The following is a 12,147-nucleotide window of genomic DNA, read 5'->3' as shown; positions in this document are numbered from 1 at the left end:
GTCGCGGAGCACAGGCTCCGGACGCACAGGCTCAGCGGCCATGGCTCACGGGCCCAGCCGCTCCGCGGCATGTGGGATCTTCCCGGACCAGGGCACGAACCCGTGTCCCCTGCATCGGCAGGCGGACTCTCAACCACTGGGCCACCAGGGAAGCCCGACAGGGATTTTTTAAAACAAGAATGCTCAGTAAGAGTGACAGGCGCTCTCCAGTACTTGTGGTGGGCATAGAAGCAGGTACAGCCTTTCTGGATGGCCGTTCAGTATCACATGTCCATGAATATTTGTTGAATCCCACTGATTTGTCCCCTGAGGTTCTCTGTGTCGCTCAATAACATCTTGCCTGCTCCTGTGTGGAGGGCAAGGGGGCACACGTGTCCAGGCTCCATTAAGTCATTCAACACACATTCTTGGAGCACCTGGCACTGAGCTGCGGATATGGAGCTGAACTTCAGGGGTTCACAGGCTGGTGGGAAAGGCCAACAAAGACATTCTAGGAATTACAGCATTCCAGGGTGGCAGGTGGTACAGAAGAATGAGGGGTGCCATCACACCACACCTGGGGCAGGGGTGGGTCCCAAACATCAGGAAAGGCTGAGCCCAATCTCATAAATCAAGCAAGCATTAGCCTGGCCCAGAGAGGGGTGGTACTCACTCACGCTTTAATCCAACGCACTTTCATTGAGCCCCTACTGTGTGACCAGGCCCCTGCCCTCATGGACTTTACATTCTAGTGTGGAGAAACAGATAATAAATCTGTGAACAAATAAGCAAATGCTATCATTTCCATTAGTGACAAGCACTGCAAGGAAATCTATAAGAAGGTAGTGATGGGGGTGGGGCAGATAGAAGGTCTACTTGAGATGGGGGCTGGGAGTCAAGGAAGCATTCTTGGAGGAGGTGGCATTGAGCTGAGCTTTGAATGAGAAGGAGCTGGGGGAACAGCCCTTCCGACAGCAGGTATAGCAGGGGTAAAGGCCCTGAAGAGAGAGAGAGAGAGAAAGGGAGAGAGAGAAGAGAGTGGGTCAGCTTGAGCACAGACAAGGATGCAAGGTCAAGAGTGGCCAGAGGGCTTCCCTGGTGGCACAGTGGTTAAGAATCCACCTGCCAATGCAGGGGACACGGGTTCGATCCCTGGTCTGGGAGGATCCCACATGCCACGGAGCAACTAAGCCCGTGTGCCACAACTTCTGAGCCTGCGCTCTAGAGCCCGCGAGCCACAACTACTGAGCCCGTGCACTTAGAAGCCACCACAACGAGAAGCCCACGCACCGCAACAAAGAGTAGCCCCCGCTCGCCGCAACCAGAGAAAGCCCGTGCGCAGCAACGAAGACCCAACACAGCCAAAAATAAATAAAATAAATAACTTTATAAAAAAAAAAAAAAAAAAAGCGGCCAGAGGCTGGGCCGGGGCTTTTACAGGCTCCATGAGTACTTGTTGAATGAATGAATTCCCTGAATTTGGTCAAACTGGTTTTGCAGCTATCGAGAGAGCGAGCGTACTGAATGCAGGAGAAAATAGAGAGGGCGGGGGTGGGCTGGGAGGAGACTGGAGGGGTCAGCAGGGCCAGGGCCTGTGGCCCGCGTTTCAGCCTTGTCCTCAGGCCGTGGGGAGCCAGGGGAGGGTTTTAGACAGAGTGACATTATCCCGCTTTTCCTCACAAACACCTGTGTGTCATCGCTAGCCTTTAAAACCTATAACCACCCATGAGATCGGGCTGTCTGCCTGCAGAACACCAGCTCTGCTGGGGTGGGGGTCACTCCTGCACTTCCCCACCTCTCCCCCATAATGGCAGGGGGAGGGGGAGAAGGGCTCCCGAGTTTAGGGGAACAGGAAACAGAGCAGCCAGCTCAGCGGTGCCCCAGGATCCGTTCACAGTGACTTTTCTCGTCTAGGATCACGTCGAGCTCCTTGGAAAGTCCTTCCACTTCCACTTCCGAAGCCAATCCCGAGGGGCGTTACCAGTCGACAAGCTCCGACCCGGACCCTGTGGCTGAGCGAGAAGGCAGCCCCGTCTGGGGCAGCAGCCCCTTTCAGCTCACACACGTCGAGCTCCTTGGAAAGTCCTTCCACTTCCACTTCCGAAGCCAATCCCGAGGGGAGCTCCGACCCGGACAGCTCCGACCCGGACCCTGTGGCTGAGCGAGAAGGCAGTAGCCCCTTTCAGCTCACAGCTTCCTCGGACGAAGACATTATTGACTTGAAGTAAACAGAGTACCAGTCGAGTTTACCATCTTTAATTTTCTTGTGGAGGTTTACACTCTTTAACCAGTTCCGACATCAGTTCTCAACAAAATGTGGCTTTTAGCCTGTCCGTGGTCTACTGGACCAAACCTTCTGCACCCTCGGCCAGTTTGGGTCACTGTCCAATGTCTGGTGCCATCTTAACCTTTGTTTTTTTCTGTTCAGGAACCATCAGTACCCTTGTAATTAAAGGTGGTAGATTTCATTGAGGTTTTAGATTGAAACTTTGAATAAATCAAAAATGTTCATTCTTATTTACTGCAACCTTCTCTTATATTTTATATACTTAGATGGAAAAGTTATTTTTTCATTACAGTTTTGTTTTGTCACATACTGTGTTTCTTTTATAAAGAAAAGCCATTGCTTTGAAAATTTATTATAAATAAGTTTTCTTTCTGCACCTTTGGCCCCTGTTGCTGTTTCAGTTCACTGTGATTGGAACCAGCTGCGTTTCTGCCTACAGACTTTTGAGAAAAGCTGAATTTTTAGATCTTCAAAACTCCTGCTTCTTTCTCTTTGTGTCTCACAAAAAATAATAAGGTATAGGAGCCTGTTAAAGAGTCTTAAGATTTTTTGGGGGGGTTATTGTTATTATGAAATCATATAACCAAGAAACAGTTACTCTCCATCATCAAAATTATCATTCTCAAATTCCCTCCTCTTTTTCCAGTCTGCTTTGCTCTCACATGAACCAAATGATCATCCTTCCTCTTATCATTATCTGCCTTCCACTGCTCCCTCCTTAAAATGAGAAGAAAATGTGAGTTTGGCCAGGTGGGAATGAAACAGTGAGATGTCAGCCTCTAGCCAGGGGAAATCAAAGGAGGGAAACCTAGTTTCGCTGATATTGTAACAATTTTAAGCAGTGTGAAGAAGATAATTTACTTTTGGCCTTAGTCTGATGGATTCCATTTTATTCTGTCTCGTCTTGCCCATATTACCCATCAAAAGAAACTTGAGATCATTTCCCCTGTTAAAGTGGCTCTGAGGAGTTCTTCTGCAGGTCTTCTCACTAGTGCAGAGGCCTGCGCTTGACATGACCTTGATCTGATAGATTTCACAGAAGTTCTGGACCCTACCTCCTTCTGGGCCTTGCACACTGTGGGGAGAGCTCCCCTCTCTGCCTGTTGCACAGACGGTCCAACATGAAGCATCTGAGCTGAAGGCTGCCTGGTCCCCTTCAGCAGAAGGCAAGAGGTGAGAGTATTAAAGACAGTGCTTTTTAGGTGCACCCGGCAGTCTCCTCGCAGTCTTCGTAGCATTCAGCATTCCCGTTCTTCCTCTGTGTTTTGTTTTGCCCTTTTTGTATAAAGGGGGAAAACACAAGATCAACTACATACTGTATCTCAACCTCACCTAGAGTTTTGTGAATTAGATTTTATTATTCTTGCTTTTCAAATAAGGAAACTGAGGCTCAGGAAGGGGCAGTGATTTGAACCTGTGAGTTCTCTGACCCCAGAGCTGTGCTGTCTCCCCTGTCCACCATACAGAGCCAGGCTGAGTGCCTTGTATCAGTTGAATCTGGCTGGTGTTTTTCGTGTTAAAATACTCTGTAAGATTCATGAGCTTGTATGTGTGTTTTTCTTGTCATTTTTTTTTTTCTGAAGTTTCTTACTTCTCAGCCTGGAATAGAAAAACCAAGGGCTATTTAGACCATTCTTCCAAAGAGATTGGCAGCAAGTGGCACCCCATGATTTGACAAGAGTCACAGATCTGAGGAGTGGATGTAGAAAGAGCAAGAGGTGGGCCCTACTAAACAGACTGATGGTGCTTAGCTTATAAAGTGGGAGCGGGAGGCTGATCTGGCAGCAGTGTCTGCTTACAAAGGCCAAGAAGTGAACACTGCACACTCATGGGGAGGGAGATGACCAGCCAGAGGGCAGGAGCAGGTTTGTAGGGATCCATGGCTCAGAGGGCTGGCCGGCCTTAGCTGGGCTTGCTGGATCACCCTGTTTACAGAAGCCTCTCTGCATATCCCTCAGGCTGAATTGCAAAGTAAACCGTCTAAATGCAGCGTTTGCCCTTGAAGTCTGAGGCATCCCTCCTCTCTGCAAACACCAAGTACCCACTGTCTGGAGGAGGAGATCATGTCCATTGGGGGAGGGAGAGAAGTAAACAGGTGATCACAAGCAATGATAAGTGCTAAAAATTTATGACTGGAGCACAGATGCTGAGGAAGCACAGAGGGGCGGTTGCCTAAGTCTTGAAAGACAGTACGATCAGGTGACTGCACTAACCGTACAGGCTAGCATTTGAGTACCTGGCATGTGCTTGGTCGTTTTATATATTGCCCCTACTCAAAACCCTCCTGCAAGATAGTTAACTGTCATCTCCACTTAGAGAGAGGAAACAGAGGGCCAGAGAGGGATTAGAAGCTAAGCCTATCACTCTCTTAGCCCTGGTTCTTGCCGGAAATACACAGCACTCCACCGCAGTTGCCTGCACCCAGAGAGTGCGGCATACAAACGGCGAGATTCTACAGCGCACTGACTTCATCGTACTCACCTCCAGCAGTGACCTGGGTGCACGCACATAGAGAGGCTGGCTATTAACATCCGCAGGGGACTCAAAATTGGGAGATATTAAGATGAAGATTCCAAAGTCAGGGTTACCTATGAAATGAGTGGAATTTAACAGGGAGCGTAGAGCTCACTGATTTAAGCCCAGATCAGTCACAGCTATGAGGCATGAGGGACCCCGCCCAACACGGGACCTCAGCACCCGAAGGTCCTGATCATCGTCGGCAACCTGGGCCTCCCCCCGCCCCACCCCCACCCCCACCCCGAGTCGTGACGAGCACGGAGGTGGGCTGAGGCGCCAAGGGCCACGCCTCTGCCCCGGCAACCCAGCTGGAGCGCCAGGCTCGGCATCCGAGAGAGTAGCCCAGAACCGTTGTTTGGAGACCTTCCGCCCTGCGGCTCTAGGTGGGCAGAAGTGCCCAGGCCCCAGGGCAGCGGTTAACGCCGAACAGGAACCGCGGACCCGACCACGGAGGCAGCCAGTTGCTGCTGCCCAAAGTGGGGGCGGAAAGTTCTGGGCGCGGCCCACGTGCTCCGCCTTCGTCCAGCTCCTAGCCCCATTGGCTGAAGCTAGATTGAGAGGCGGATCCAGGCACAAGTGCAATCCCCGCCCTCCGGCTCGGTGTGAGGCATCTATATGACCCCGCCTCCGAGCTCGCATCACACTCCTATTGGATGGCTGTGTGCTCCGGCCCAGCTACAAACTCCGCCCCGCCATACACTGGCTAGCTCTGTCCTAGGGGTGGTTCCAGTGCTCGTCGCCTACCGGCTCTTTGCTTCCATTGGTCCGCTTTGACTTCAAGGGCGGCTCCTAGCGCAGAGGCGAACACCGCCTTGCGTTCCCATTGGCTGCTCCCATACCCGCTGCCGTTCCGACCCCGCCCCAGAGCCACCACTCACCGTTCATTGGCTGGCTTTGGCCTGACAGGCCGGTGCAGGCCGCACTCGCGGGACCCGCGGCAGTTCAGGCGTCGGAGCTGACCGGGCAAGCGTTGGCGGCGGACATGACGCCTGGGGACCAGGAGGAGGCCCAGCCGCTCCTGCGGCCGCCGGGCGGCAGGTGAGCGGACAGGGGAACCCGAGCCCCGGGGGCGCTGCCTCGCCCCTCCCGCTGCGCCAGGCCCCGCTCACCGACCTCCTCGTTCCAGCAGCGCTCCCCGCGGCCGCCGCGTCTTCCTCGCCGCCTTCGCCGCTGCTCTGGGCCCACTCAGCTTCGGCTTCGCGCTCGGCTACAGCTCCCCGGCCATCCCGAGCCTGCGGCGCGCCGCGCCCCCGGCCCTGCGCCTCGACGATGCCGCCGCCTCCTGGTTCGGGGTGAGGCCTCGGGCTCACCCTCCAGCCCTCCTGGGACCCTCCTTCGCCCACCCTTAAGATGGGCGCCAGGACCCTCCCCCTGCCTGGCTTCGGGCGGGCACTGAGACCCTCCGCCGAGTACGTCCCAGCTCCCCTGCCAGGGGTCGCCCATCCCCTTCCCCCAAGGCCGCTGAGGGTGGGGTGGAGGGCGAGGTTGGGCCGCGGCAACCCCGGCGCCCCCTCCTCAGCCGGCGGTCGCCCCCAGGCCATCGTGACCCTGGGCGCCGCGGCGGGGGGCGTGCTGGGCGGCTGGCTCGTGGACCGCGCTGGGCGCAAGCTGAGCCTCCTGCTCTGCGCCGTGCCCTTCGTGGCCGGCTTCACCGTCATCACCGCGGCTCAGAACGTGTGGATGCTGCTCGGAGGCCGCCTCCTCACCGGCCTGGCCTGCGGCATTGCCTCGCTAGTGGCCCCGGTGAGTGTGTCCCCCAGCGTGGCGCCCTGGGACCCGGGAGAAGGAGCAGACCTGGGGGCCTTGTTTCTCCCTGGCTGCGGCCTCCTGCCTGCCTGGAACCATGCCCCTTCCCTGCTTCGTCTTCCTTACACTCCAACGGACCTTGGAAATAGCCGCTGTTATTGTCCTTGGTTACAGATGAAGTGAGCTTAAGAAACCTGAAGTCCTTTGTTTAGGCACAGCTTAGTGGTGAAGCTATTACTGGAGCCCAGGATGGCGCCACTTAACAGGCTCTCTCTTTTGCTCTACAAATAAGATGGCATCTGTAGATGGTCAACAGAAGCCTCACAGTATGGCTCAGATCCCCCCCTTGTCATTCAGACCACTGACTACAGTTTAGCAGGAAAATCTTGTTCTGGTTTGTCCCCAGGGGCAAAGGCTGCTGGGACCTGCCGCTCCCCTTCACTGCTCAGGAACCGGTCCTCCAGCCACTTCCCCTGCTTCTCTCTCACCACCTCCTGACCCAGCACTGCCCAGGCTGCCTTTGGAGCTGGACATCTGGGTGAAATCCCGGCTCTGCCACTTCCCAGGGCAGAGCACCTCTCTGCGCCTGTAAAATGGGAATAATGGCATTACCTCGTGCTGTGGTTGCGAGGCTTCAGTGAGACCCTGCACATACAGCCCTGGCCCTGGCATGGCCTGTGGAAGGACTTTGGACCCTGGCAGCTGGGATTGTGGGGTGACCCGTGAACTGTCATGAGTCTGGATGATCAACCACCCACACCCTAACCTGGTCAAGATTGAGAGCAGTAGCTCAGAATCCATCCCTTTACACCTACCACTCATTTCAACTGCATTTGCTGGGTAACAGGCAGCAGCTAGGTTGGATTTTATATTTTGGAGGGGTTTTTTACTGGGCAAAAACACACCTGTCTTAGACATGGGCATAAGGTATGGAATAACCTAGAAGCATGGGCAAGGGCTTTCTGGCTCCTGAGCCCAGAGGATGCCGTGGCAGTCACTGGTAGCAACTGAGGTGAAGAGTTCCTGCTTTCACTCCAAGGGCACAACTCAAAGTATGGTCCTTGGATCAGCAGGCTGGGTGTCACCTGGAGATGGTTAGAAAGGCAGAATCTTGGACCACCACACACCTGTTGCATCAGAATTTGCATTTTGTCAAGGGTATACATACAATAAATGAAAGGTTGAAAAGCCCTTCTCGCCCCCGCCCCACACACATAGCAGCCACTTCTATACCCTTTAAACACCTGCTGCAGATCACTTGGTGGGGGCAGGGAGGTATGCGGAGGGCTCTGCTGACCAGGGCCTGCAGTTAGGAGCCCCCTGGGCCTGCAGCTGTCCCAGTCGAGGCTCTCCTCAGCTCTGAATGGCTGAGACTTTTCAGTCTTAAGAACCCTTCGACCCCAAGTAAAGTCCCATCTTAATTACCAACAGGTCTATATCTCTGAAATTGCCTACCCCGAAGTACGGGGGCTACTCGGCTCCTGTGTGCAGCTGATGGTCGTCATAGGCATCCTCCTAGCCTATCTGGCAGGTATAGTTTTCGTGTTATCTCTCTTGATAACTGTTAATGGCTTTGTGGCTATTTTACAGATATAGAAACTGAAGTTCAGAGAGGTCAAGGGATTTGCCTGAGGTCACACAGCCACTGCCCAAGATGCCAGGTTCCCAGACCACCTCCCTGAGACCCTGGGTCATGTGGGTCTTGGGACAAAGTTCTGGGGAGAGCTGGAGAAGGTGATGTCCTCATCTTCCCAGAGCAGAAGCCCATTCCAGGAGTGCGGGGAGGGCTGACTGGTTAGGTCAGTACCTCGCTGTGTGGTGACAAACTAGGGTCCTGGGTTGGAGGGGGCACTCCAGAGTCTTTAGCCTAAGAGCTTGGAGGACCCAAGCCTGTCTCCCTCAGAATCAGTACTGGATTTGCAGCCTGAAGGAGGCAGGTTCCAGGGGACCTGAGGGTCAGAGCTGGGGCCAGCATGAGGAAGCTTCCAGAGGCAGACTGGAACTGAGCTGGGATAGAAAGAGGGCAGGCTTCATATCTGACAGTCCCAGGTTAGGGGAATCTGCCAGTTACTAGCTGTGTGACCTTGGCCTAGTCACACCGCCCCTGGGAGCCTCAGTTTCCCTGTCTTTAAGTGGAGATAATCCTACCTATTCCGAGGCTGTTGAGGGATTAAGTGACACTGTGAAAAGTGCCTGGCAGCAGGCCCCAAATGAGAATTGTCAAGGAATGGCCTGAGAACCGTTGGGGGATGGGGGTGTCGGGCCTGACGGGCCGTGGCAGGGCCTGGGGCACGTGCCCTCTGGTTCTTCAGAGTAGCTGACATGCGGGTCCGCGGTCTTTCATTTTTACCCACTTAGCATCCTGAGTCTCATTCAGAGTCCTGCCAGCAGTCTAGCTGCCTTGCAGGGCCAGCAGTATGCCAAAGCCCCTGCACAGACACTGACGTTCGGGACAGACATGTGGGTCACACCCGTAGAATTTCCTCCAGGTCATCATAATCTGCACTTTCATTGATCAATTTCTGTGAGTTTTGATTGACTGGTTTTCAGTGAAAAGTCTCCCCCAGCTCTGTCCCTCTTCCTCTCCGGAGGCGCCAGCCTTGCCTGCTCCTCGGCAGCCTTCCTGAGAGTCTGCATGTAGGAGGACTATGCATATTTATTCTCCCGCTCCTACCTTTTAGACGAATGGTGCCATATACCGCGTCAGTACATAGCGGGCGCCTTTGTTTAATGGCTACATAAATGTTCACTGATATACCCCCATCGTTTCCACAACATTTAGCAATAATAGTGACAGTGTCAACAACAAACCCGAGGGTAGTCATGCAAAGGCAGTGAGGTCCCCACCCCTTAAGCTGAGTCCCTGGGGTTGGCGAGGGGGCAGGCACTCCCAGAGAAGGTCCGGGCTGGCTCACCCCAGCTCTGATGTCTGACCCACCCGCCCCACCCAGGCTGGGTCCTCAAGTGGCGCTGGCTGGCTGTGCTGGGCTGTGTGCCCCCCTCCTTCATGCTGCTGCTCATGTGCTGCATGCCTGAGACCCCTCGCTACTTGCTGACTCGGCACAAGCGCCAGGAAGCCGTGGCCGCCATGCAGTTCCTGTGGGGCTCCGAGCAGGGCTGGGAAGAGCCCCCTGTCGGGGCAGAGCACCAGGTGAGGGGCTGGGAGCCAGAGCTGGGGGGAGGGGACCATGAGGTATCGCCCCTTTGCAGCCAGGGGAGGTCAACACAGTCTGTTGCAAAGGCTATACACACACAGTGGCGGGTGGGATCAGGGGTGTTGTCCTGCTCGAGCCCCACTGCTTGGCTGGGCCCCAGCCTTGGACGTCCCTGGGAAAGCCTGAGCCTTGATCTTCCTGTCCCAGGAAGAGAAAGGCCGGGCCACATCAGAGGAAAATGCAGGTGCAGATTTGAGGACTTAGATTTTTTAAACAGGAAGTTGTCGGGCAGGGGAGAAGACTGAGACTCTGCCCCTTACCTGCTGTGTGACCTTTCCATCTTTAGCCCTAGTTTCTTCTGTAAAGTGGGAGTCATAGCACGTGTCTGGCAGTGGTGGTGAGGATCAGTGGGGCGTGGGGAGGCGCTTGGCCCAGGCCCGGACCCAAGGCTGGTGGGATTCGGGAACCCTGGGCTCTTTGCTCATAGAACATCTTTGTGGATCCCCCAACAAATCAGGAAGGGACGTGCGGAGGTGAGGATCTTGTCACCTTACAAATCGGAGGCTAAAGTGATGCAGGGACCTGAAGCAGAGGCTCCCTTACTCCACCAGGCCTCAGGACGGTGGGCTCAAAGCTGGGGCGCCCTCGGGACAGGGTAGAGAGAAGCACTGATGCCCGGTCTCCGTCTGAGCAGGGCTTCCACTTGGCCCAGCTGCGGCGTCCTGGCGTCTACAAGCCCTTCATCATCGGCATTTCACTGATGGCCTTCCAGCAGCTGTCGGGCATCAACGCTGTCATGTTCTATGCAGAGACCATCTTTGAGAAGGCCAAGTTCAAGGTAAAGAGGCCTCTGCCCCGGCCTGCCTCACGTGGATGCCGTATGGGTGGGACCTAGTTCTGGGGTCTTGGCCTGACCCACCTCGGCCCGTCTCCTCAGGACAGCAGCCTGGCCTCGGTCATCGTGGGGATCATCCAGGTGCTGTTCACGGCCGTAGCGGCCCTCGTCATGGACAGAGCCGGGCGCAGGCTGCTCCTGGCCTTGTCAGGTGAGGCCCAAGGGTGACGGCTCGGCCCTCTGCAGGTGGGTGGCCCAGGCCAGCCTCCCACCACAGGCTGGAGGGTCTTTGCTGAGGTCACCACGTTGAGGGAGGAGGACAATGGCTGAGTGTCCCTGAGAACAAGGCCAAGACTTCAGGAGAGCTCTCACTGAGCACTTGTTCCAGACCAGGCCTGTGCTAACGGCATCGCCGCATCCCACCTTAACCTTCACAGTGAACCTACAAGAAGGCGCCATCAGGGCCCAGTGTACGATGAGGAAACTGAGGGCCCGGGGCTGAAGTGGCTCAAGCTTGTGGTCCTTCTGGGCAAGTGACTTTACCTGAGCCTGTCCCCTCTGAAACGGGGGTAGCTGTGGGCCACTGTGAGGATCAGGAGATGATCCGAGTGAGGCTCCTCGTGTTCTGAGCCCCACCGAGCACTTGGTGCTGCTGGGAAAGTGGGTCTGGCCTCTGAGGCTGCTCCTGCTTCCTCAGGCCGGGGAGGGTCTGCTTCCAGGAGCTTCTTGGAGTTTGCTGAGGTTCAAGGTCCAAGCCAGGGTTGGCAGGGCCGGGCTGGGGTGAGTGCAGCCAGGCGGGGCTCTGCTCACTGCCCCGCTCAGAGGCATCCGGGCCACGTTGCCGTGGCCCACGGTGCACTAAGACTCCAGCCCCCCAGTGCCACGTGCCCGGGCCGCGGGCCGCCTCCCCCTGCCCTGTCCTGCCCACTGCCGCGCTCCACCTGCAGGTGTGGTCATGGTGTTCAGCACCAGCGCCTTTGGCGCCTACTTCAAGCTGACCCAGGGCAGCCCTGGCAACTCCTCGCACGTGGACCTCTTGGCGCCCGTCTCCATGGAGCCCGCCAGTGGCAGTGTGGGGCTGGCCTGGCTGGCGGTGGGCAGCATGTGCCTCTTCATCGCCGGTGAGTGGGGGGGCTGAGTGGGGGGTGAGGGGGCCGCCCTGTCGCCACCGGGTTCCTGTGGCTCCCAGTGAGGCCAGGCCTACCCGCCCTCACCTCTGCGTCTGCAGCTCTGACCGTGTGCCAGGCACCAAGCGGAGCCCGTCTCTGCTCCTCTGACACGACTGCCACGACAGCCCTCCAAGCAGGCCCCTCCTTGTCCTGTTCCGTAGCAAAGGCCTGATGCATAAGAATTGAGGACAGTGGCCTAAGACCCCAGGCTGGGGTCCAGGCCCCCTCGGGCCACAGCTGGGCAGCCCCACAAGGCTTCAGCCCAGGTGGTCTGCGGCGAGCCGAGGGTCCAGCCCCTGGGCCCTGACTCCTGTCTCGCTCCCGCAGGCTTTGCTGTGGGCTGGGGACCCATCCCCTGGCTCCTCATGTCTGAGGTCTTTCCTCCGTACGTCAAGGGCGTGGCCACGGGCGTCTGCGTCCTCACCAACTGGTTCATGGCCTTTCTCGTGACAAAAGAGT

The 12,147-nt window shown here is 56.2% G+C and overlaps 2 protein-coding genes across 2 annotated transcripts in view; both read left to right on the top strand.

Moving 5' to 3' along the window:
- LOC114485363 (GTPase-activating Rap/Ran-GAP domain-like protein 3) overlaps positions 1–2,777 on the top strand; it is an 11,707-nt gene extending 8,930 nt beyond the window's left edge. Inside the window, exons 8-9 of the mRNA XM_028486681.2 lie at positions 1,894–2,011; positions 2,142–2,777. Coding sequence (XP_028342482.1) covers positions 1,894–2,011; positions 2,142–2,207 — 184 coding nt within the window. The 3' untranslated portion in view covers positions 2,208–2,777. The remainder of the gene's footprint in view (positions 1–1,893; positions 2,012–2,141) is intronic.
- Positions 2,778–5,712: 2,935 nt separating this feature from the next.
- SLC2A8 (solute carrier family 2 member 8) lies at positions 5,713–12,141 on the top strand (the record flags this gene model as incomplete). The annotated part of the gene is made up of 9 exons (XM_028486682.2): positions 5,713–5,821; positions 5,910–6,075; positions 6,320–6,526; positions 7,961–8,060; positions 9,481–9,680; positions 10,379–10,522; positions 10,622–10,730; positions 11,467–11,640; positions 12,016–12,141. Coding segments are annotated over exons 1-9 (1,282 nt in total), but the record flags the coding sequence as incomplete, so codon positions are not given.
- Positions 12,142–12,147: the final 6 nt, after the last annotated feature.

Source organism: Physeter macrocephalus, unplaced genomic scaffold (genome assembly GCF_002837175.3).
Source record: "Physeter macrocephalus isolate SW-GA unplaced genomic scaffold, ASM283717v5 random_1230, whole genome shotgun sequence".
NCBI classification, from domain to species: Eukaryota; Metazoa; Chordata; class Mammalia; order Artiodactyla; family Physeteridae; genus Physeter; species Physeter macrocephalus.
Note: the sequence above shows the minus strand (reverse complement) of the source record. Positions and strands in the feature narration are given on the sequence as shown.